Source organism: Bos indicus x Bos taurus, chromosome 19 (assembly GCF_003369695.1).
Source record: "Bos indicus x Bos taurus breed Angus x Brahman F1 hybrid chromosome 19, Bos_hybrid_MaternalHap_v2.0, whole genome shotgun sequence".
Taxonomy (NCBI): Eukaryota; Metazoa; Chordata; class Mammalia; order Artiodactyla; family Bovidae; genus Bos; species Bos indicus x Bos taurus.
The window spans coordinates 42,725,632-42,751,163 of NC_040094.1; the positions used below are offsets into that span (position 1 = coordinate 42,725,632).

Sequence of the window (25,532 nt, forward strand, 5' to 3'; positions counted from 1 at the left end):
TGTTCACCACTAACTCAATGGGATCAAGAGTTCCTCATCCATGAGATCAGGGGAGTAAGGCCCATCCCTTCTGCAGTGATCTCACTTCCCAAATAAACCCCCTAACAGTGGTTCTTAAACTTGATTATGCATAGAATTACCTGGAAGGCTCAATGAAACAGACTGCTTACTCAGAAAGCCTGGGGGTGGGGCCCAAGAAGATGCATTTCCACCAAGTTCTCAAATGATGCTGGTATTACTGGTTGGAGGACCACAATTTTAGAACTACTGTCCTAAATTTTCTCATGTTTAATTTTTGCCTCTTCAAAGCTTCCAAAGTATGGACTTTGGATATAATTCAAAGAAACTGGGCTTCAAGCCTTGATTCAGCACCCCCGCTAAAAATGGTAATAGCCACTCCCTCTTTGCAGGGTTTTTGTGGGACCCTGTGTCCCAGTGTTTATAAAGCCCCAAGACGATGCCTTGCTCATAATGAGCATGTGATCACGAAAACTTACTTAAAGGAAAGTATTCTGGAGGGGCCAGCAGAAGTTCTGATCTGAGTTTTTCCTTTGCTCAAGGACCAGCTGGCTTCATCCAGATAAAAAGGTGGGGGCGTGGGGGGTGTTATTTAGTCTGTATGTTTGTATTTAGCTCTGCAGTTTGGCTCTGTGATCAGGCTTGATCAGGTCAAGAGCTAGGTATTTCTCCCCTGTGCCATTTTGCTGAACTTTCATATTTTAGCCACAGTCCTCACTGGCTTTGCCCTCTCCCAGAACCACCCTGTGAGTAAACCACAATCTCTGCTTCTACACGAATGCCTGGCTCAGGGAGCTCCACAGCATCACTCTCAGCATCACTCAGCATGGGATGAAGGAACAGACCCGCAGGCACTGGGCTCTTTATGCTGCAGAAATGAAGTTTATTAGAAAATTAAAAGCAAGGTCTGAAAGACCAGGAGGCAGCAGAAGAGAGAAAGTAGAGCAGTCAGGACACTCTGAAAGGAGGAAGGACAAATCCAAGGGCCAGGGCTGAGTGGCTGGACCAGAAAGCCCATCAGTAGAGAAGTTCTTCCTGCCTTCAGTCTCCCCATAGGCTGACTGGGGCAGAAAGGCCTGGGGTGGCAGGCCTGGGGGATGGAGCCAAGGCACTACAGGCGTTTGCCATTTTCTGGCTCCTCCAGGTGAGGAGTAATTCAGCATCGAGGTGATGAGCAGGACCCAGCAGGCCCAGAAAGGCAGGGATAGCAGGAGGTACAGGCTGAAGAACCCACACAGGTGCTGGAGACTGGGGTTGCACACGGGTTGCAGGGGAGCCTGTAGAGAGAGAAAAAAAAAAAGTGTTTAAACATTGGCATGAATTGTGGTGCTGGGGAAGACTCCTGAGAGTCCCTTGGACAGCAAGGAGATCAAACCAGTCAATCTTAAGGGAAATCAACCCTGAATACTCATTGGAAGGACTGATGCTGAATCTGAAACTCCAGTATTTTGGTCACCTGATGCAAACAGCTGACCATTGGAGAAGTCCCTGCTGCTGGGAAAGATTGAGGATAGAAGGAGAAGAGGGGATCAGGGGATGAGATGGCTGGATGGCAACACGCATGCAATGGACATGAACTTGGGCAAACTTTAGGAGATGGTGAGGGACAGAGAGGCCTGGTGTGCTACAGTCCATGGGGTCACAAAGAGTTGGACACAACTGAGAGACTGAACAACAAGAATGAATGAGAAGTGCATGAAAGTCCAAAATAAATAGGCACTTTAGAACTGGAAGAGCAGGGGATTTCTCTTGTGGTTCAGTAGCTGAGACTCCATGCTCCCAGTGCAGGGGGCCTGGGTTGAAGCCCCGGTCAGGGAACTGGATCCCACATGCCTCAACTAAGAGTCCTCATGCCACAATGACAGATCCCACATGCCACAGTTTGAGATCCTGCATGCCACAACAAAGACTGAAAATCCTATGTGCTGCAGCTAAGACCTGGTGCAGCCAAATAAATTTAAAAAGAATTGGAAGAGCAAAGCGGAGCTTAGGCCATACAGGTCCCTCTAAGCCTAGAAAGGGGAGGGACTGTTCCGAGTTCTCAGTGAGGCTACAGCCAGAGCTTAGAGCGCCTTGTGCAAAGCCAGTGTTCTCTCCTACGAGGAAAGGAACACAGCGGAGATAAAGGCAGAAAGCAGGTGGAGCAGGAACAGGCCAAGGCCAGCCACCCTCTCAATTTCAACACAGCCACTGGGGGCTTCCCAGGTGGCTCAGCGGTAAAGAATCCACCTGCAGGCACAGGAGGCCCAGAAGATTCGGGTTCAATTCCTGGGTCAGGAAGATCCCCTGGAGAAGGAAATGGCTACCCACTCCAGGATTCTTGCCTAGAGAACCCCAGAACCCAGAACCCCAGGAGCCTGGTGGGCTACAGTCCATGGGGTCAAAGAAAGTCGGACACAACTGAATGATGAAACAACAGCAAAGCATTTATAAACACAGCCCCGACCCTGTTCCTGACTGCTCGGAGGGGTACACCATCTGTCCACATATGTCACAGTCCTACTGAGAGACTAAAAACGAGAGAATAGGTACCAGTGCTCCACGCAATATTTTTAAATGCTGAAAGTGACGCTCCTGGGATATTCCAGAAGGAATTTAGCAAAACCTAAATGTACTGAAGCCTGAGTATGTTAGCCCCGGTGGGAGTGACTAGCACCTGGAAACGTAACATGGATGGCGTGAGTTTCAGAATTCTTACACACCTTCCTCCATGTCCAAGCAGCACCAGGCTTCCTGGGGAGCAAGTCTGTCCTCAGAGGTAGAATCTGCAATGCCACTCCCTCCTTTTAGTTCATTCCCACTAAGAGGTCTCTGCTTTTACACATGATATTGATATAAACAACATCAGGCTACGTACTTGCAGTCCTCGTTTTCCAGAAGGTTCCGGTATGTGGCAATCTCACACTCCAACTGGGCCTTGACATCCAGCAGCACCTGGTACTCCTGGTTCTGCCGCTCCAGGTCAGCCCGGATCTCAGACAGCTGCTCCTCTATGTTGCTGATGAGGCTCTGCATCTGGGCCAGCTCAGTGCCGAAGTGGGCCTCAGATTCACCCAGTGAGTTCTGCAGACAGTCCTTCTGTGATACCAAAGAAAGAGGGGAAGAGATTAAAAGTCACGGACCCTGTCCTCAACCCCTTCAGACCATGACACCCCAAGCCGTCATTAGGCTCAGAGAGCAAGTCCTCAGCAGCAACAACTAACAACACGCTGTGGCTCTTCATCATAGACCCTAGAAGATGTTTGCAGAACCTCCCTCACTGCATGAATGTTCACTTCCTCAGCATCCACACACACTAGAGAGTTCTTGCAAAGGCAAAGAAAGTGAAAGTGAAAGTCACTCAGTTGTGTCCAACTCTTTGCGACCCCCATGGACTATTCAGTCCATGGAGTTCTGCAGGCCAGAATACTGGAGTGGGTAGCCTTTCCCTTCTCCAGGGGATCTTCCCAGGGATCGAACCCAGGTCTCCCACATTGCGGGCAGATTCTTTACCAGCTGAGCCACAAGGGAAGCCCAAGAATACTGGAATGGGTAGCCAATTCTCTTCTCCAGTGGATCTTCCCGACCCAGGAATCAAACTGGGGTCTCCTGCATTGCAGGCGGATTCTTTACCAACTGAGCCATCAGGGAAGCCCAAAGGCAAAGAAGTCAAGGTTAAAGCTGGGTCCTTGGACGATATCTAAGTGAGGCATGTACTGAACCTGGGGACTGCCCATGAGAAGCGGGAGCCCACCTGAGTCTTCCACGCTCCCAGAGGAACTCACCAGCGTGTGCTGAGCCTGCAGCTCCACCTCCAGGGCGTTCACTGTGCGTCGAAGCTCCAGGATCTCCGACTGGCAGCACTGCAGCTCCTCTGAGCAGGACATGGCCTGCAGGCTGATGCCTTCAGACTGTAGCACAAACACACAGAGAAGTGATCGATCACCTCCCTGGCCAGATGCAGCCGGATCCCTCCCTGCTCCGCAGCACCTCCCTCACCTGAGTTTGGAACCACTGCTCCACGTCACGGAGGTTGGTCTCCACCATGGCCTCGTACTGGCCCCGCATCTCTTCCAACACCCTGCCCAGGTCCACAGTGGGCTCCACGTCCAGCTCAATCTTGAGCTTATCTCCCAGCTGACACTTCAGAGTGTGGACTTCCTACGGACACAGGAGGACATCCCGTTGGTGGGGCTCCTGCTGCCCTCCACTCAGAGCCTCACCTCCTACTTCCCATTCGCTCCAGTGATTTCCCTGCACTCCTCTGAGGACGAGGCACTGTCTGCATCAGTGTGGTAGTTTCTGAAGCCATTCAGTGGGTGGGCTCCCCGTGAAAGCCAGAACTGCCCTTTGAGGCTTAACCACAGAGCACAAGTATCTACCCCGAGCAGGAGGAAGAGCCTCATTGCTTCCTCTGAAGAAGCCTGAATTCACCCCAGGACATCTCCATGTGCCACCCAAAGGGCCCCAGCACCTGCTCATGGTTCTTCTTGAGGCAGAGCAGCTCCTCCTTCCGGGACTCCAGCTGGGCCTCCAAGTCAGCTTTGGCAAGTGTGAGGTCATCCAGCGCCCTGTGCATCCCGCAGACATCAGCTTCCACCAGCTGGCAGAGGGAGTGCTCCGTCTGGAACCTTCACCAGGGCAGACGCAGGGATTGGGGTTAAAGAGAAGAGGGCCCATGGGACACAACCCACAGGGTGACTCGCTGGCCTTCTCTCTGCTGTCCAGTCGTGAGTTGGCATTGCCTGGGTCGTGTGCTCACAGAAACTGCAGGGTGATTCTCACTCATTCAACACTAAGCACCTAGGACAACCAGGCAGAGCGGCCGGTCCTGAGGATACCAGCATGGCCCGCGGACACTGCTGCCCTCGAGGGAAGATGGCCAAAGGGGAAGCGGCAGAGTAGACCCTCATCTTCCATGCCCCCCAACTGAGATGGACCTTGGACTCTGTCCCAGATTAGGAGCCAAACCGCCAGGATGGGAAGAAGCTTCTTTCACCCCGGGGGAGTGAGGCGTCCACAGTGCCCAGAAGAAAGACAATAGACTGTAACGTCCTTCCTGCTGCCCCGCTGGACCCTCTCAGGGAATGTAAACCCTCTGACCTCCACATGGCTCCAGGCTCCCGATTTCTATCATGAATTACTAGAGCTCACAAATTGGTGGAGCTGCATTGCAGAGATACATCTTTTACCAAAGCAGCAGAATTTCCTACAAAATGACCTCGGATAGGAAATGAGGGGGCGAGTTCTGGTTCTACTGCTCAACAGCCATGTGACTTCCAGTTGGCAAGTTCCCTTGCGGCTCTGGGCCCCATGTCTTCAGAAAGCAGACACCAGCACTGCCCTGCCCGCCTCACCGGGGTCTTCTTACACAGAATCAAGTGGAGGAAGCATTTCAAATCACACTGTAAACTATAATGGCTAAACAACTGCAGAAGGCCAGGGGTGTTTTCTCAAGACCTTGAACTTAATGCCCTCTGTTTATGTCAGCTGTAACTGTTGGTTTGGGCCCTTGGTTGATTGCATCTCTGATGCCAGGTGCATCACCAGAGAGGCATCAAGGTAGGCATCTGGATCCTCCCCCAAGCGTGCTACCCCAACTCACTTGGTCCTGAAGTCATCTGCAGCTAGTTTGGCATTGTCTATTTGCACGACCAGCTTGTTGTTCTCAGATTTGACGCACAGGATCTGAGGAAAGAAAGCACACTCAGGGATTCATTTATTCCCAGAGTCACCTATGGCCTCAGTCAAAAGAAGAGCCATTGGCTGGGTTCAATCTACAACATCACCTTGACAACACAAACTCCCAAACGTGTGAGCAATGCTGCTGTGGCATGGAAGGGGCACACGCAAGAGGGTGCATGGCAAAGGGGAACGTGTAGAGCCAAAGGAAGCAAGAGGTGGGAGATAGTAGTAAACTGAACACATAGCTAAGACTTATTATTTTGCCAGATCTGAGGCTTAATCTGATATAAACAAGAAGAGCCAGAATCTAGGCCACAGAACAATGGGCTGGTTATGAAAGTTTCAGGTAAGATGGGATCCATTCTTTTTTAACTTTTTTTTCCTTGAAGTATAGTTGATTTACAATGTTGTGCCAGTCTCTGCTATACAGCAAAGTGACTTAGTTATACATATATATACATTCTTTTTTATATTCTTTTCCATTATGGTTTATCACAGGATATTGAATATAGTTCCCTGTGCTATATATTAGAACCTTGTTGTTTATCCATTCTCGATGTAATGGTTTGTCATTAGCCCCAAACTTTTAGTCCATCCCTCTCCCTTCCCGCCATTCCCTTGACAACCACTACTCTGCTCTCTATGTCTGTGAGCCTATTTCTGTTTTGTAGATAGGTTCATTTTGCCATATTTTAGATTCCACATATAAGTGATATGATATGGAATTTGTCTTTTTCTGACTTACTTCACTTAGTGTGATAATCTCTAGTTGCAACCATGTTGCTGGGAATGACATTATTTCATTCCTTTTATGGCTAAGTAATATTCCATTTTGTATATGTACATCTTCTTTATCCATTCATCTGTTGATAGCCATTTATATTGTTTCCCTGATTTGGATATTATAAATAGTGCCGCTATGAACACTGGGGGTGCATGTATCTTTCTGATCCTGAATTATATTTTTGTCTGGGTATATTTCCAGGAATGGAATTACTGGATCATATGATAATTCTATTATCATAATTCTATTCTGTTAGAATTAGTTTTCTGGGAACCTCCATACTGTTTTCCATAGTGGCTATACCAACTTACACTTAAGGTAGGATCCAGTCTTAATAAGTTGTCTCTACCACTGGTTGGTCAACCTCCTCAAAGTTCTTCTCTGAATCTAGCCATAGCTCCATGGCCCTTATTCTGACATTCTCTGTCTTTCTGTTTCCAAAACTAAGTAAGCTCTACAGAAGCATTCTATTTATAATTGAAGGGGAGAGCAGATATACATAACAGATCAATGCTACTGAATACACTGGCTCTTAAAGGACATAGAACATATATCCCTGACCCCTTTAACAGCACCAGAACTTAACTTGCACTGTTTTTGCAACTACAATTGAAGAATTGTAAGTTATCATAAACTCAGAATCCCAGAGAATCAAATGCTGGATCTTATCCTTTACATATTCACATTCACCTTCACTCAAGAGACTCTCTTCCCCCCAAGTCTGGGGTTAGCAGGTGCAAACTATTATACAAAGACTGGATAAACTGTACAGCTCAGGGAACTATACTCAATATCCTGGGATAAACCATAATTGAAAAGAATATTTAAAATAATATAGGGACTACCCTGGTGGTCCTGTGGTTAAGATTTCTGCAAGAGGTGCAGATTTAATCCCTGGTGGGGAAGCTAAGATCCCACATGCCTTGCAGTCAAAAAACCAAAACATTAACAACAGAAACAGTACTGTAACATTTCAATACTTTTAAAAAATGATCCACATCAAAAAAAAATTTTTAAGAATATTAAAAAGTATATATACATATGTATAACTGAATCACTTTACTGTACAGGAGAAATTAACAGAGCATTGTAAGTCAACTACACTTCAATTAAAAAAAAAAATCAGCTACAGCTAATCCCACCATCAGTCCAGGCCCTGAACATTTAGTGCAAAGGTCAGTCATGTAAAAGAGCCAGACAGTTAATCCTTCAGGCTTTGCAGACCATGTATCTCTATCACGACTACTGGACTCTGCCATTGGAGCATAAAAGCAGCCAGAGACAGTACCTCAGTGAATGAGCATGGCTGTGTACCAATAAAACTTTATTTACAAAGTCAGGCAAGAGGTTGACTTTGGCCTAAGAACTGTTGGTTGCCCACCTCTGATGGGAAGCATCACAAACCTCACCTTCTGCTGCAGCTCCTCGATGATGCGGAAGTGGCTCTGATAGTCCGGACACACGGTGGACTCAGGGCATTTGCTCAGCTCTCGGATCTGGCTCTCCAGCTCCGCGTTGTCCCGCTCCAGCCGGCGCACCCTCTCCAGGTAGCTGGCCAGCCGGTCATTCAAGAACTGCATGGTCTCCTTCTCATGGCTGTTGAAGAAGCCTTCGCCGAAGGTCCCGCAGATTCCGATGTTGCCTGGAATGTCGCAGGTGCCCGGCAGAGGGCAGGCAGCGTTGCAGCTGTGGGGCAGACAGAGGCTGGGTCGGCCGAGGGGGGTTGTGCCCACTCGGACTCGGTTGGCGTGTGCCAGGGTGGCCGAGAGGCCCAGGGGGGCTGCCCCGGCCTGTGAGAGCGGCCCACTGAGGAGAGAACTGCAGCTGATGGAAGTCATGGCCAAGACTCTTGCTTTGTCCACGGTTGGATTTGCTCGAGTTTGAAACCTCCCTCTTTCCTAGACCTTATATAGGCCTATCGTGGGCGCTGGTACAAGAAAACTGGCGTTTTCCTCATGAATATGTATATGGATTCTTAAACAACCGCTATTATTCAGTTGAGTTTGTCCCCTGTAAAGAGTTAATGAGCTCATGAAAGAGGCCATGACCCACACAGCCTCCCCTGACCGCAGGGTCCTAGAAAACAGGGAAAATGAGGTCGTCTTTGAGCTGCCACCTCCTGCGGCTTTTGTCTCTCACCCCTCTGTCCACTGATCCCTGTGAAGGCACGGAGAACCAGAGCCTCCAACAATGTCCTCAAAATTGCTCTCACTTCCATACTCTTTTCCTGCCACTGAATGTTCCCATCATGGCAAGTTTAAAATATTAATCCAGTGGGCACACTGAGGAAAGGAAAAAGTCAGGAGTTCATTTCAGCAGATTGGTGTGGACTATGCATTGTGGGACACTGCTGGAGGGAGGGAGTTCTATTTTAATAAGAAGGATAAGAAATTTAGTGATCTTGATATTAAAAAGGTAATAATAGAGAATGCTAGAAAATAATTTTTTAATTAAAAAAATTCTTAAAGAACTATGATGATTTTAAGTAGAAGAAAACACATGGACAGACCAGAAAGACTTCATGGAAAAGGGAATAGTTAAATTATTTTTCTATTTATGTATTTTTGGCTGTGCTGGGTCTTCATTGCTGCATATGGGCTTTCTTTGTTTGGTGAACAGGGGCTACTCTTTGCTGTGATGTGCGGGCTCTAAGAACACAGGTTTAATAGTTGTGGCGCACAGGCGTAGTTGCCCTGTAGCACGGGGGGTCTTCCTGGACCAGGGATCGATCCCATGTCCCCTGCATTGGTAGGCAGATTCTTAACCACTGGGCCATCAGGGAAGTCCAATAGGAACACTTAAAATGTGTTTTGGGGACTTCCATGCTAGTCCAGTGGTTAATACTTTGCCTCCAAACACAGGAGGTGTGGGGTTCAATCCCTGGTCATGGAGCTGAGATCCCACATGCCTCATGGCCAAAAAATCAAACATAAAACAGAAGAAATATTGTCACAAATTCAATAAACACTTTAAAAATGGTCCACATCAAAAAATAAAAATAAATGTGCTTTGAATGATGGCTTCCAGAAAGGGTTGGGGGGAAGAGCATTTCTCATACAGAATGAATGAACAGAATGAAACACGTTTGAGAAATGGAAAATAGTCTACCTGTGTGGGCACTTACTGTGAAGACTATATGCCAACACTGGAAAGCTGTGTTTGGTCCAGGTTGTTGGAAGCCTTGAATGCCAGGACCATTTCATATTTAGTCTTCAGTTAAGGGGAGTCAAAGACAGGACACTTGGCCTGGAAGCTGATTCTCCTCAGATCTAAGGAAAAATAAATATCTGGGTTCCTTTAGAACGAAAGTAACAGAAAAGAGATGGAAGTTTCCTATGTAAATATGAGGGGAAAACACTAGGCCAGACAATGAAAGAGAAACCTAAATTCCAAGCTGATTTTGGTGGTTGAAAACTGAATAACACACTTAAAAAAAAAAAAAAAAGTTTTATTTTGTATTGGGGTATAGCCCATTAAACAATGTTGTGATAGCCGCAGGTGAACAACGAAGGGACTCAGCCATGCATGTACATGTACCCATTCTCCCCCAAACTCCCCTCCCACCCAGGCTGCCACATACATTGAGCAGAGTTCCATGTGCTCTAGAGCAGGTGAAGGGACAGTTAGGGAGTTCGGGATGGACATGTACACTCTGCTATATTTTAAATGAATAACTAACAAGGACCTGATAACACACTTTTTAAGAATCCATGCGCCAAAGTCAAATGAGAAATTAAAGTATTTTAAACTAGATTAAAATGAAAATACAACTAATTTTGGCAATTTAGACGTTCCCTACACAAGTGTAAAGCATAATTTTTGGAATTGAGGGAAAAAACTAATGAATGAAACTAGGTAATTCAAGATTCTCAAGAACTTAAATTATGCTCCTGTGTATTGGTGTCCATAGGCTAATTAAGGTGGGCATGGTTAGTATTTTTTGATGTCTGTTCTCAGATGTCTCCCCCTGCTTTCTGGCATCTTCCCTTGTTAGATACTGGTCCTCTCATTGACTGACTTCTTCCTCATCTTATTTAAGAAGATATACATTCAAGAACTTTGATCTTTCATCTTTTGAAACTTCCTGTATTTTCTTTGAAAGTCACTTACCTTGGTTGTCTGTGACTCTAGGAGACTCTAGAACAAAATTTGAATGTCCTTGATCTTCAGACACACTCAGAGGATCAGAAGCTTTATGGCCTCTTCTATTCCTCAAACAAAGTGTCCTGTTGTTCAATAACCCCTGGAAAAGGGCAGCCAGCCAGCTTCCAGGCTATGCTAACGAAGATGCTACCTTGACCCCACTCCTAAGATGAATGAATTCACCACGAGGGCCCCTGAGGCAGCAGTACATATTTTGCTGTTGTTTAGTCACTCAATCTTGTCTGACTCTTGCGCAACCCTGTGGACTGTAGCCCATCAGGCTCTTTCTGTCTGTGGGACTTCCCAGGCAAGAATACTGGAATAAGTTGTCATTTCCTTTTCCAGGGGATCTTCCCAACCCAGAGACCCAACCCACCTCTCCTGCATTGGCAGGCACGTTTTTAACCACTGAGCCACCAGGGAACTTTAAAACATGGACTCTCCAAGCCCAAAGAGATCTCAAAGTCCTCTAGTCTAGGAGCCTTTAGCATTGTGTGTGTATGTGTGTGTGTTTTTTATGTGTGTTAGTTGCTTAGTCGTGTCCGACTTTTTGCAACCCCATAGACCACAGCCCACCAGGCCCCTCTGTCCATGGGATTCTCCAAGCAAGAACACTGGACTGGGTTGCCATTCCCTTCTCCAAAAGGAATTATAGAAAGAAAGAAAGTGAAGTCGCTCAGTCGTGTCTCACTCTTTGTGACACCATGGACTGTAGCCTACCAGGCTCCTCCATCCATGGAAGTTTCCAGGCAAGAGTACTGGAGTGGGTTGCCATTTCCTTTTCCTCCTTTAGCATTCTGCTGCTGCTGCTGCTGCTAAGTCGCTTCAGTTGTGTCCGACTCTGTGCGACCCCATAGACGGCAGCCCACCAGGCTCCGCCGTCCCTGGGATTCTCCAGGCAAGAACACTGGAGTGGGTTCCCATTTCCTTCTCCAATGCATCAAAGTGAAAAATGAAAGGGAAATCGCTCAGTCGTGTCAGACTCTTAGCGACCCCATGGACTATAGCCTACCAGGCTCCTCCATCCATGGGATTTTCCAGGCAAGAGTACTGGAGTGGGGTGCCATTGCCTTATAACCTTCCAATTCATTGTCTCACCTACCACTTTCAAAGATGGCCCATCCTGTCACTGGCCACTTGACTCCTATAGCTCATGGTTTCCTAGGCTTTGTGCAAGGCACTGGAATCAAGAAATAAATATCTTTCCATCTGTTTGTATCATCTTCAATTTCTTTCATCAGAGTCTTATAGTTTTCAGAATACAAGTCTTTTGTCTCCTTAGGTAGGTTTATTCCTAGATATTTTACTTTTTTTGGTTACCAAAAAGAATTTTCTGGTCTTTCACTGTTAGTATATACACTATAGGAAGGCAAGAGTTTCTGTGTGTTACTTTTGTAACCTGAAACTTTACCAAATTTATTGATGAGTTCTACTAGTATTCTGGTAGCATCTTTAGGATTTTCTATGTATAGTATCATGTCATCTACAAACAGTGATGGTTTTATTTCTTCTTTTCCAATTTAGATGCCTTTTATTTCTTTTTCTTCTCTGATTGCCATGGCTAGGACTTCCAAAATTATGTTGAATAAAAGTGGTGCCAGTGGACATCCTTGTCTTGTCTCTGGTCTCAGAGGGAATGCCTTCAGATTTTCACCAACTTACCATATAGCACAGGGAACTCTACTGAATATTCTGTGATAACTTATATGAGAAAAGTATCTAAAAAAGAATGAATATATGTGAACATATGAGGGCTTCCCAAGTGGTGCTAGGGGTAAAGAACCCGCCTGCCAAAGCAGGAGACACAAGAGACTTGGGTTTGATCCCTGGGTTGGGAAGATCCCCTGGAGGAGGACATGGCAACTCACTCCAGTATTCTTGCCTGGAGAATCCCATGGACAGAGGAGCCTGGCGGGCTACAGTCCATAGGATCGCAGAGAGTCAGACACAGTTGAAGCACCAACTAAACACACGTGCACGCATGTATAAGTGAATCACTTGATGTGTACCTGAAATTAGCACAACATTGTAAATCCAAACATTTTTTTGAAAAAAAAAAAAAAGATAAATACCAGCTAGCTCTGCTTTAAAGGGGCTTTAAACAATATAGGAGATTGTTAGAAAGTTCTTTATGCAGAAACAAATCTACCTCCTTCCATGATATTTCTGCCTATTGCTTTCATTTGTTCTTTCATTCATTCAACAAATATTTGTTGAATACCACTGCTGTGCCAGGCAGGTTTGGGTGCTGGATATTGGTGATATATTAGCAAGTAAGTCAGAGAGTTTGCCCTTTAGTTAATTTAGTTTCTAGGTCTACCCATGGGAGCTTACAGAAGATAAGTACAGTCCTTCTGCCACATGGGCAGACCTCAGCTCTTCATGAAAAGGTTGCAATTTCCCATTCCTGATTCTTCCTTTAGCAAGGTTCTAAAGCCCCTTACCAGTTTGAAGCTATTCCTCTGAATACACTCTGTTGTTCCTATACTCTGCAGTGGGGGCCCTAGAATGAAATTTCTGATGAATTTGGATTTAGAGGCAACCAGCAGATTCCCCAGAAAAACCTCTTGTCCAAGCCTCTCATGTGAACTATGCTGACGTCACCACCATACTCCTGGGCACCAGCTGGTTCTATATACGGTTAATGAGACCCCTGGGGACATTTCCCCATAACTACACCATGTACAGATGTAAGCAATATTCACTGAGGTGCCTTGTCCCAGTGACCTTCTCCAAATGATCTATTACTCATGAGCTCCTATCCCAGCAAAACCCTTCCCAAGCACCAGAGGCAAAGCAGAGAACTCCCACCTCTCAAAAAACTCAGAGCAGAAAGAGGAAAAGGTCATGTAACTCAGAGAAGGAGAGGTCATGGAGAGATAGAAAGGTAGAGGGACATCAAAGAGACTGGATCTGGAACCTTAAAGATAAGTAGATTTGGACAGGCAAAGAGGATTTTCAAAGAAAAAAAGAGGCAAGCACAGGCACTCTCAGAAGCAGAGCTATGCACACGGGCTCAAGAGAAGCACTGTGCAACCTCAGAAATGTGAGATTGCAGCCAGCAGGGGTCTGCCCCTGAATGACACGAAAACACAGCTCTGAAGACTCACAGGTTGCGCTAGTGGTAATGAACCCACCTGCCAATGCAGGAGAAATAAGAGACCCAAGTTCGATCCCTAGATCAGGAAGATCCCCTGGAGGAGGGCCTGGAAATCCACTCCAGTATCCTTGCCTGGAGAATCCCATGGACAGAGGAGCCTGAGAGGCTATACTCCATAGGGTCGCAAAAAGTTGGACACAATTAAAGTAACTTAGCCCACACGTAGAGAGTCACAGAGCATTTCTAAGGCCAATTTAAACAAACTCAGGCTAATTCACGGCTAAAAATGTGGTCTCCTATTTTTGTAACATCTGCACAGGTGATTCTCACACTTTCACCAACATCAGAATCACCTGGAGAGCTTACAAAATGTAGATTGCCAGGCCCCACATCAGAGTTTCTGATGCAATAGGTCTGGGGTCGGGCCTGAGAGTTGGCATTTCTAACAAATTCCTGGGTGACACTGGTCTGGGGCCAACACTTTGAGAACAGAAGGGCTGCTTTAGGAAGATAGATGAGCTTTGTTGTGACTATCATCCCGTGTACATGAAGCCCACTGTACCAAAACGGTGTTTCTGAGTGCAAGAGGAGCCAATGTTTGAATGATCACATTTAAAATCTGTTAGCCTGTGTTTTTGTCAATATAATAGGCAAGTTCTGTTTGTTTTCCTAGTTTTCTCTTCTTTACCGAGGTTTGTCTCATGAGAACATCTGAGATGGAAGAGAGGAGGGGCAAGAAGGGAAACCCATACAGTGCTTGTTAACCTTGTGGGTAAGAAACAGGTGCAAATGAAACAATGCTTGTGGAGGACAGACAGAGGTCAAGTTTGCACCTTCAGTTCAGTTCAGTTCACCTTGACAAACGTCAAGAAGCAACATTTATTTACATCTATTATGTGCTGGGAATCTCATCTGGCACTTAACATACAGGATGGCCTTTCTTTTCTCTCTCTCTGACACACACATACCCCTATATATTCAAAGTTGATATACTGTATTTGACTATCTCCTATGTGCTTCCAAGTAAGGTACACCATGTGCTTCACATATAACCATCTCTCTTTTCTAAATACATTATTTTAATTAACCTTTACCACTATTGCTTTCTTGCTGTTGTTTCTTTTGTGTATGTGCTCAGTCGTGTCTGACTCTTTGCAACCCTATGGACCGTAGCCCACCAGGGTTACAGAGGGTGCATGGACTCTCCCAGGCAAGAATACTGGAGCTGGTTTCCATTTCCTTCTCTAGGTAACCATATCTTAATTATAATCACACTGCAGAGTAGTTTCAAGCGTCCCATTGTAGAATAAGGAAAAACTCAGAGCAATTAGTTAACTTGCCTGAGCTCACAAACCTTGAAATATTAGCTCAAGTCTGCCTGACTCTCAAGTCCAGGTTCCTTGTCTCTGAACACCAAGTCAAAGCCACTAGATCTCAGCCACAGAATGTCCAACAGACCCATCTGATCATTCTAATCATTCAACAGACAGGTACCAATTTCCTGCTCTGGACCACACACTCATCTAAGCAGCTGGAAATACAGCAGGGGACAGAACAGAGTTCTCCGGTGGTTTTTGAGCAAAAGGGAGCAATGATGAAAATAGCAGTTCAGGAAACTTAACTAGTACTAGTACGCACCCTGGGGTAGGAACACTAAATCTCCATTTTGTGTGCTCTCTAGTACACAATGCAGCGCCTGGTACATAATATATGCTTAAGACATGTTAAATGGAAGAGTAAAGGGCTGGAAGTGTGTGCAGGATGAACTTGGCAGAGAAGGGATGAGGCAGGAAGAGGCTTTTAAAGAATCCAGACAGCATGTGATAGAGACCAAATCCAGCCACCTGCAGTGCCATCAGAAAGAAAGGGATGGAGAACAGAGATTACAAAAGAATGCTCCAAGTCTGGGCCATGTACTCTATATGGGGGTGGGGGTCAAAGGAAGGACTTCCTCAGAGGAAGGAGGACCCCCAAAAGTGTGCTTGAGGTCACCTCTGGGTTCCTGGGACAATAAGGTAATGTGAAAGGAAACTGAGAAGTCAAGGCAGAGAGCTGGCTTGAGAAGAAGAAGCTGAGTTCAAGTTTGGAGCCAGTGAATGAAAGGTCACCGCCCGGCAGGGGGTCAGAGATAAAAGCCTGGAGCCAGGAGAGATCAGTCTGGATTCTTTGGAGGGACAGGGAAACTCTTTGAAGATGCAGATACTGATATTTATTACACCTAGCAGGCAGGTACAATGGCTAGATTTAGCCCAGGGGCTCGTATTCAAGCCAGCAGTGATGGTCAATGAGAGTCCCTCCTCCCCTTGGTAAGACTGGAGGGGTGGCAGTCTCCAAAACAGGTGGCAGGAAGATAGTTTGCTTAGAGGGCATGGCATTTGAAACCAATCACAATCTGTATTATAACTGAACTGTCACTAGTTTGTATTTATATTTTTGAAAGTTAAAACAATTTTAAGTAAAAAGGTGGGGTTTTTTCCCATATATATTAATTGAAAAGGCATGGTTGAGAAACATGTAATTAGATAGGAAAAAGACAGAAAAATGATTCAACAAGATGAGCTCATGGAAATTATTGTAAGTGGGCTTCAGAAGAGGCAAATTTGATTTTGTTCTTAGGAAGATGTTGTTCAGGGGCTAAGTTGTAGCCAACTTTTTGTGACCCCATGGACTGCAGCACGCCAGGCTTCCCTGTCCTTCACCATCTCCCAGAGTTTGCTCAAACTCATGTCCACTGAGTCAGTGATGCCACCCAACAATCTCATCCTCTGTTGCCCCCTTCTTCTCTTGCCCTCAATCTTTTCCAGCAACAGGGTCTTTTCCAATGAGTTGGTTCTTCACATCAGGTGGCCAAAGTGCTGGAGCTTCAGCACCAGTCCTTCCAGTGAATATTCAGGATGGATTTCCTTTAGGATTGACTAGTTTGATCTCCTTGCAGTCCAAGGGACTCTATAAAGGAGAGGAAGACGAAGTGGAGCCTTAGAGTCGCATATCAAGGGCCATCCAAAAAAATGGTGTCCAAATGAAAAAATGCTCGTATTATGGAAAGTCTAGAAATCCACCTCAGTTTTCTTGTCCTCCCAGCATAGACAGTGGTGGGAGCAGAAGTGTGAGTTCTTTCCCAGAGCTCTCTGCGTGGGCCAGCATCCACCACAGGGACCTGCAGGCAGTCACACTTACTCCCTTCCACTTTGCTAGGATTTGGGGTAAATGCCATTTGGAGTCAAAAAACAGGTGATGAATGGAGGGGCCGGCAGAGACTTAATTGGTATTATTACGTGAAGTTTGGAAAGAAATATTACAGATGAGCACCTTGGTAATACAGGGCTGATAAACAGAAAACTAATGGCCTTACTTACGAGGTGGCTCAAAACTGGATGTGGTCCCAAGCCAAAGGAGCAAAAATCTCAGGGGAAAAAAATAATCAATCCACATGGCCCAAGTAAAATCAGATACTGAATTCAGGGCCCATATCAGTCTAATCCATGAGGGTAGTGTGATACGGGGAGACCAGAGAGAGGAACCTAGTGGGCAGGTGGGAGAATCACCTGTAAGAAGAGGAGGGCTTGGGATTTGGTACCAAAGGGAGCCCTGAGTCCTCTGGTTGCAAGAATGGATGTGAGTGAAAGCACAATGTCCAGGTGTCTTGGGCCAGAATGGTCACCACCTGCCAGCCTCCCCGGCCTGCAGTCCCCTATATCTGAATAGCCTTTTCCTTCACACCTCATAGCCCTGGGGTCCCACAATTAGAGTTCATTCAGGATGTGGCCTGGTCAGGCAAGTGGGGTACAGGCCAGACTTCCATGGCCAATCACATGGTGCTCATGGCCACTCCTTACAACTTCTGACATTTGAGTTACTTGTTAGAAGAAAGCCCACAAGAGCCCCCAGGACATTATTGTCCCCTGACTGCCCATAGAAAGCTTTTTGATTTTGGTTAGGCCACTTGGAGTGGAAAACTGAGCTCCCGAAGTGATAGTAGTTTATTTCATTATTGTTTATAAGTGGCCAAAGAATACAGCCAAGCTTCCAGTCCACCCACATGGGAATGTATGGCCCCCCGTGCTGCTAATGGGTTCTGTGACCACCTCTCTAGCTCCTCTGTCCCTCTAAGAAGAAAAAACTATCCCTGCAGTTTTCCCGGGAACCCCATAAACAAATATGCCACAAGCACCTTCCGTATGACAGGAGCACTATATGGATTATCCCTCAACAACAGCGAGAGGAAAGTACAAAGTTTCTAATTTTACCACTGAGGAATAGGTCTCAAGAGTGTGTAGTGACCTGGCCAGTTTCACTCAGCTAGTGTCACAGAGGTCGGACTGGAGCCCAGGTCTGTCTGACTCTGGAGCACATGCTTTCTCCCCCACACTATGGTACTGTCACCAACCAGGGCTCGTAGCCTCCTGCAATCAAATTAAATTGATAAGAGGCCAGACAAGAAATTCACGTAAGGCATTATGGGACTCCTGCAGCCACGGGAGGGAGCAAAACAAGTTGACAGGTTCCCTTATTCACTGCCCAAGGAGGGGCAAGCTGGTTCCTTAACATGCAGTGAGAATAGGGGTGTGTCCAGGGGCCACACCAGAGTGGCTTAGATGGTTGGCCCACCCCTTTGGAGGTGTTGAGTGTAGGGGCATTTGCAGTACCCTGCTTTCCCGACACCCTGTTTTTGTCACCAGCTCTTCAGAAGCAACAATTGGTCTTTTTGGTCTTTTTGCTTCTTGTTGTCTAGGCTTTGCCTTAGCTGGGCATGCGCGCAGTTATTTTTAGTCCCTTATAGTTTCTTTGTATTCTGTTGCCTGAGGAGACATTTGTCTAGGTGCATGGCTTCCCAGATAGTGCTAATGGCCGAGAACCCGCCTGCCAATGCAGGAGAATGCAGGTTCGGTCCCTGGTCAGGAAGATCCTCTGGAGGAGGGCATGGCAACCCACTCCAGTATTCTTGCCTGGAGAGTCTGATGGACAGAGGAGCCAGGTGGGCTACAGTCCATAGCATAGCAAAGAGTCAGACGCAACTGAAGCGACTTAGCACACATGCATGCATTGCAGTCGAGGGTCCCAGGTCCCAGCTTGTCTCACTACCATGAAGAAGAATCGACTCTGCACTGGTCATTGGACCAGGGTTCAAGAGGAAGCTGAGACCTGAGAGTTTCATTCTTCTGGACCCACTCAGCATAAATATGCCAAAAGCTAAATTGACTAGCTCCGCAAGGAGAGAACAGAGCCTCTCGGGTGCTTTTCCCTGTCTGCTCTCTCACTGTGTCTGGCTGAGAACCATCTTGGCCAGGGTCAGAGCCATGTCCAAAAAGCAGACAGCATTCATGCCAACTGCATTCCTCACTCTAGTACTTCGAAGGCAGCAGCAGAGGAGATAAGCCTATACAAAAGTGCCAGCATCTGTCTACAGAAAAATATAAACAAGAGGTGGGCCAGGACCAAGAAAACTGTCCCCGGAACCCAATCTGGGCTGCCATGTCTAAGAGAATCGATGAGGATCCCATGCCTTCATGAAAGTGTAGTAGTGCAGTGTTAGCTGCTCAGTCATGTCGAACTCTTAGCAACTTCACAGACTGTAGCCCACCAGGCTCCTCTGCCCATGGGATTTTCCAGGCAAGAATACTTGAGTGGGCTGCCATTTCCTCATCCAGGAGATCTTCCTGACCCAGAGATCGAACCTGGGTCTCCCACATTGCAGGCAGATTCTTTACCATCTGAGCCACCAGGGAAGCCTGCCTCTATGAAAAGGACCAATTCAAACAAGAAGAAAAAACTTGGCAACTTGGCCAAGGCAGCTCTCAACACGACCTCCCTCTGACCAGACTGGAACTCTGAGTTGTGTGATTTTTGCTCTTGGACAAAATACCAAGAGGCTGAAGATGCCAAAAGCACAGTAGGGACATGTTAGTTCTGAGCTGTTTTGAAGGAATTCGGGTTTGGCAACGAACACCGCTTCCCTTCACCAGTCAATTGAGATTGATGGGCAAGGTATGTACACATCCCAATGTCAGCAAAGGGCCTCCATCCAGAGGCTAAGACCCCAGTGCCCCAGAGAATTCCTGGCAGCGACATGCCAGGGCCGGTGACCACCCAAGGTCTTGACAGCCAGGGCTCTTTATCACATCACATACATTGCCAAACACCAGAAGCATGTCATACAGGAAGGAGGTTTATTGACCACTGAATACAGGAACACAATTAAATTTGAGGAGATTCTGAAGCACTGGAGTAGAACCAAAATCCCAGAAGAGACCCTGGGAAAAAACAATAGTTTTAGTGAAAGACCATTACAACATGGAAACAAAGGGAAAAAATACAGCTTAAGGAACAAACAGGAAACCACTGCTCAGAAGTTATCTGTTATCCTATGATTCAGTGAAAATGCCTCCAGTGGGTTTGGTCTTTTTGGAAGGAAGACTAAGCTGGTGAGGGCAATACTAGCCCCGGTACCAGCAGCCTGGATCTTCTGCACTGGGCACAGACCTTCAGAACTGGCTCTTAGTGCCAGTGCAGGCAGGCAGAGCACTGCTGGGATGAAGGGTTCTAGAGGCAGGCGTAGAGCAGGGATTACAGGGGAGTCTGCAGGGAGAGAGAGAGAAGAATGAGCTTGACCTGGGAGGTGAAAAGTATCTCAGTGATGGACAGAAAGGTAAGACCAAAAGTCTTAAGGACAGGTCCACCAGCAACAAATTACACAGCCCAGTGGAATCTACAGAGCAGTCCCACTTTCACTCTCACTGTATCTCTCCACATCCAGGAGTCCCTTGGTCAATGTGGCTTAGGGACCCTGCTATCATTCCTGAAACATTCTATCAGCATTGCAGTCTGCACGCACCAGGAGAGGTGAATGTTTCACTGAGAGAGCACGCACAGGGAAGCTTGTTCTTTACAACGAGATCTTGAACAAGCTCTTGAGTGCTCTGTGGAATGGCATGGCCAGAAATTGCCTAGATCAGCGATCCCCAACATTTTTGACACCAGGGACTTGTTTTGTGGAAGACAATTTTTCCAAGGACTGGGACTCGCGAAGAGGGGATGGCTTGGGTGGTAATGGGAGCGATGAGGAACAGCAGATGAAGCTTCATTCATCTGCTGCTCACCTCCTGCTCTATGGCCTGGTTCCTTATGGACCAAGAACCAGGATGGCCTGGGGCTTGGGGACCCCTGGCCTAGATCATACATACTTGCAGTCTTCACTCTCCAGAAGGTTCTGGTATGTGTTGATCTCACACTCCAGCCGGGCCTTGACATCCAGCAGCACCTGGTACTCCTGGTTCTGCTGCTCCAGGTCAGCCCGGATCTCGGACAGCTGCTCCTCCACGTTGACCAGCTCGGTGCCGAAGCAGGCCTCAGATTCACACAGTGAGTTCTGCAGACAGTCCTTCTATAATGGGAAATAACAGGGTGAGAGACCTAGCTGCCCCCAAATCATGCAGTGAAAATCCTGGCCATGCTCAGCCACATGGGACAGATTCCAAGAAGTCATAGGACACTCCTGAGCTCTGGATAAACCACTGTCAATACAGCCAAGACTTTTCACCAAAAAAAAAACCTAACTCGAATGGTGTCATGGTTACCCATGCATCCCCCAGGCCTGACATAGACATTCAGTAAAATCATGTAGAATGAGTGCCTAAACCACCACACCTGATGCTGAAGGAAGTGACTTTTAATGGAAAGCATCCTCTGGGTCAAAATAACCTTGAGAACAAGGCATCAAGTTTCAGAGGACTCAGATCCTGAGCTCTGACTTAACTGTTAATGAAACTGATTAGTGAGACATCTAAGGGATGCTGCTGTGAGCCCCGGGCCTGGGGCCCTCACAGCGTGGTGAGGGTGAGGAGGACCATACCAGGTTGTGCTGAGCCTGCAGCTCCACCTCCAGGGCGTTCACTGTGCGTCGAAGCTCCAGGATCTCCGACTGGCAGCACTGCAGCTCCTCTGAGCAGGACATGGCCTGCAGGCTGATGCCTTCAGACTGTAGCACGAGCACACAGAGAAGTGATCGATCACCTCCCTGGCCAGATGCAGCCGGATCCCTCCCTGCTCTGCAGCACCTCCCTCACCTGAGTTTGGAACCACTGCTCCACGTCACGGAGGCTGGTCTCCACCATGGCCTCGTACTGGCCCCGCATCTCCTCCAGCACCCTGCCCAGGTCCACAGTGGGCACCACATCCAGCTCAATCTTGAGCTTATCTCCCAGCTGACACTTCAGAGTGTTCACTTCCTACAGAGACAGAGAGACCAAGACCTGCAGTAAGAAAAGGGCATTGCAGAGAGCACCTGAGCCCCCTCCCCAACAAGCAGCATGAGATGCGACACCACACACACTGATGTGAGACGTCTTGCCCTGGGTCCAGTGGGAAGGACCCACCTGGAGACCTGCCTAATCTTACAAGGCATACCTTTAGAGAAGAAACCCCACTCTGCCACATCCCGTTGGGCCAGTCTGACTCTCAGGCCCAGATCAGTCCTTTATCCTGCTGCCACCTGAGCCTAGACTCTAACCCTGGAGACCCTTGGTGGGAGGCGCTCCCTTCTCTGCCCAGCACCCTCCCCTCCCCATGATGTCTGCAGCTGTAGGACCAGACCTGCTCGTGGTTGCTCTTGAGGCAGAGCTGCTCCTCCTTCAGGGATTCCTGCTGGGCCTCCAGGTCGGCCTTGGCCAGGCTCATGTCGTCCAGGATCTTGTGCAGCCCGAACAGGTCCGCCTCCACCACCATGCGCAAGGAGCGCTCACTCTCGTGCCTTCCATCACAGAAGGCGAAAGTCAACTGAGATGCCAAGGAGAGCCCCTCTCAGCTGGCCCTGCCCCCACCCTCTTTACCAGCTTGGACCCTCGTTTGCTCATTTGGCTCAGCACTGGCCTTGGAGATGACTTAGACACAGTGCCCACTCTCAAACAGCTCACCGTCTAGTGAGACATTCACAGCACTTAATCATTTTCACCACTGTGAAATGACGCAACTTTGGTTCAGAAAGATTAACTGACCTGCCTAAGATCATGTACCTTAGGACCCAACACAGGGTTCATGCTATTGTATGAGCTCTTAGTTAACTAGGATAAGCAATAGCCAACTGCCTGGTCATTGATTTGCTCCTTTATCCCTTATGTTGGAACATTTTTCCATCTCTATTTTTCATCTTTGTTTAGTGGAAACACCTGGCACCTGAGAGCTCCATAGATTGCTCCATAGGTAAACCTGGACCCTGGCTTATCTCTAAGAGGCTCCCTTAACTTATATGTGAAATTCAGTGGCTGTCAATGGCTCAGTTTATTCTAGAAATCACTTTATTTTGCTCCTGGTTAATGAAGTCAGACTGCCTTATCACAACCATTTTAGGAACCATAAATGAAGACAGACTAATACCAAACTATAGATACTCAATTCAATCTACCTTCTATTAGTTTGGTTTGTAAAAGTGAGAGAACCCCAGCAAAAAAAAAAAAAAAATTTAATAAGGAAGAAAAAGGACAGTAATTCACTCATCCAGCAAGTATTTGGACATTGGGACTCACAGTGGAGGAAGGAGTCACTCTGAGCCCTCCTTCAACCTTACTTGTTAGTCACTCAGTCGTGTCTGACTTTTTGTGACCCCATGGACTATAGCCCGCCCGGCTCCTCTGTCCATGGGATTCTCCAGGCAAGAATACTGGAGCAGGTTACCATTTCCTTCTCTGGAGGATCTTCCCCACCCAGGGACTGAACCCAGGTCTCCTGCATTGCAGGCAGATTCTTTACTACTGAGCCAACAGGAAAGCCCCAACCTTACTTACTTGATTCTAAAGTCATCGGCAGCCAGCTTGGCATTATCCACTTGGATGATCAGCCTGGTGTTCTCAGCCTTGCTGCACAGGATCTGAGCAAAGCCAGGAAGATAGTTCACATAACAGAGCATCACGCTCCAGGTTCCTGCTCTACGTGTGATGTCTATGTTCATGCTCAGGAGACTCCAAGAACCCAAAGCTCCTTCAGCTCTTGGTGGGTGTTTGCCTTCCATGCCCTTCTACCTCCCTTGGTCCCAGCACACCCCACCCAGGCTGCTCCACACCTCACCTTCTGCTGCAGCTCCTCGATGATGCGGAAGTGGCTCTGATAGTCTGGACACACGGTGGACTCAGGGCATTTGCTCAGCTCCCGGATCTGGCTCTCCAGCTCCGCGTTGTCCCTCTCCAGCCGGCGCACCTTCTCCAGGTAGCTGGCTAGCCGATCGTTCAAGAACTGCATGGTCTCCTTCTCGTGGCTGTTGAAGAAGCCTTCACTGAAGGTTCCGCAGATTCCGATGTTGCCAGGAATGTCACAGGTCCCCGGCAAGGGACAGGCGGTGTTGCAGCTGTGGGGCAGACAGAGGCTAGGTTGACCCAGAGGGGTTGTGCCCACTCGGACTCGGCTGGGCATGTGCCAGGGTGGCCGAGAGTCCCAGAAGGGCAGCATTGATCTCTGCCCCAGGCTGGTCTCCAGTGTCAATGGAGGAGACGCAGATGTTTCTTGCTCCAGGAATGTTGGTGCAGCCCAGAGAGTGGCATGAGCTGATGCAGGAGGAAGTCATGGTGGACTGAGGATACACAGGAGGTTCAGAGCCACTGAGAAGGCTGAGCCACTGCATCTGACAACCCTCTTCCCTCCCGGCCCTTTTATACCCCATCCCAAGTGGGTGTGGGCTCCATGCTTTGACCTCCCTACCTTGATTCTCTACCTACTGTTGTACCGTCATCCTGTTACTCAGCTGTTGAGTTTACCATTAAGAGTTCCTCACCTCATTAGAGGAATGTTGATGAATCTGAGGTGCCTCCTGGCTCTTTGATATCAGATGAGCTGTTGGTGGGCTGTCAGAAGCTTTTCATTATTTTTAAAAGAACAAAAGCCCTTTCAGTCATCAGATGGTTGGCCTCCTTAGTGGTATGTCCACACTGAACACATGACTATTCCTGTAGGTCATCAGAGCAACAAGAGAGACAAACTTCTGTAACTACAGTGGCACTGACCTGGGCGAAGACTCAACCAGCCTTCCCTATCCAGGGAAGAAACTGGTTTTGGCAGATGTTATGGGCTTATTGGTTATCGAGAAGTTTTCTATTTCTTCTTTCTTCAGTTGTTTGCCTTTCTGCTCCACTCTAAGGGGCAGTAAGACTTCTCTGAAAAGTCCATTCATTCAACACACATCTCCTGATACATCCTATGTGCCAGGCTCATACCTGACACACAGTTGGTTAGGCACGATATCATTTCTGTCCTTCAAGAAGCACTATAACTTGGGTAGCCATGGGTGTTTTCAATAGTGTCTGGGAAATCATTAGTATAAGGGTGACTCTGAAAACCTGATCTAGACCAAGAAAAGTGAGCACAAAAAAACAATAACAAAGATTATTGATAATAATAATAATCTTTTTGAATCTCATATAAGAGATTCAAATAATCTTTTTGAATCACATGAACTTGACCATGAAATGCAAGAGTCAAAGTCACTGATGTCTCTCTTCCAGTCTTACTTGCTTGATTCTAAAGTCTGTTTTGGAGCACTTATCATGTGTCTTAGGGGATTTATCAATTATATTGTCTATATCCTTCCTACATTATGTGAGGCGGGTATTCTTATCTTAATTTTACAAAAATAAATAAATAAGGCTTTTTAATTTTTTTTTTTTTTTTTACTTTACAATATTGTATTGGTTTTGCCATAAATAAGGCTTTGGGGACCAGAGATGTGAAGTTGTTTTTCTCTGATCAGGCCAATTATAAAGTGTCAAAGCTCTCCTCAGTATGTTTCTTTCCACTCCAGAGCCTCTTCTTATTCCCCTTGATCCCCCACCCTAGCCCCCAACA

The 25,532-nt window shown here is 47.1% G+C and overlaps 2 protein-coding genes across 2 annotated transcripts; both read right to left on the minus strand.

Annotated features, from left to right (window-relative positions):
• Positions 1-1,174: 1,174 nt before the first annotated feature.
• Positions 1,175-8,304, minus strand: LOC113878333 (keratin, type I cuticular Ha7-like). The gene is made up of 7 exons (XM_027519348.1): positions 7,876-8,304; positions 5,603-5,685; positions 4,472-4,628; positions 3,997-4,158; positions 3,783-3,908; positions 2,876-3,096; positions 1,175-1,295 (listed from the first exon to the last, which is right to left on the minus strand). The coding sequence occupies exons 1-7, from the start codon at positions 8,302-8,304 to the stop codon at positions 1,175-1,177; spliced, it is 1,299 nt and encodes a 432-aa protein (XP_027375149.1).
• Positions 8,305-8,459: 155 nt separating this feature from the next.
• On the minus strand, positions 8,460-24,258 carry KRT38 (keratin 38). The gene is given in 10 exon segments (XM_027519349.1): positions 8,460-8,476; positions 20,157-20,248; positions 20,250-20,285; positions 20,891-21,090; positions 21,559-21,684; positions 21,773-21,934; positions 22,299-22,455; positions 23,486-23,568; positions 23,766-24,101; positions 24,103-24,258. Coding segments are annotated over 10 exon segments (1,365 nt in total).
• Positions 24,259-25,532: the final 1,274 nt, after the last annotated feature.

Coding starts and splice junctions, on each gene's coding strand:
- LOC113878333 (XM_027519348.1), bottom strand. CDS start 8,304: ATGACTTCCATCAGCTGCAGTTCTCTCCTCAGTGGGCCGCTCTCACAG. Junction 4,159..4,471: donor TCAAGAAGAACCATGAGCAG/GTGCTGGGGCCC, acceptor CTGTGTCCGTAG/GAAGTCCACACTCTGAAGTG. Junction 3,909..3,996: donor AGCAGTGGTTCCAAACTCAG/GTGAGGGAGGTG, acceptor TTTGTGCTACAG/TCTGAAGGCATCAGCCTGCA.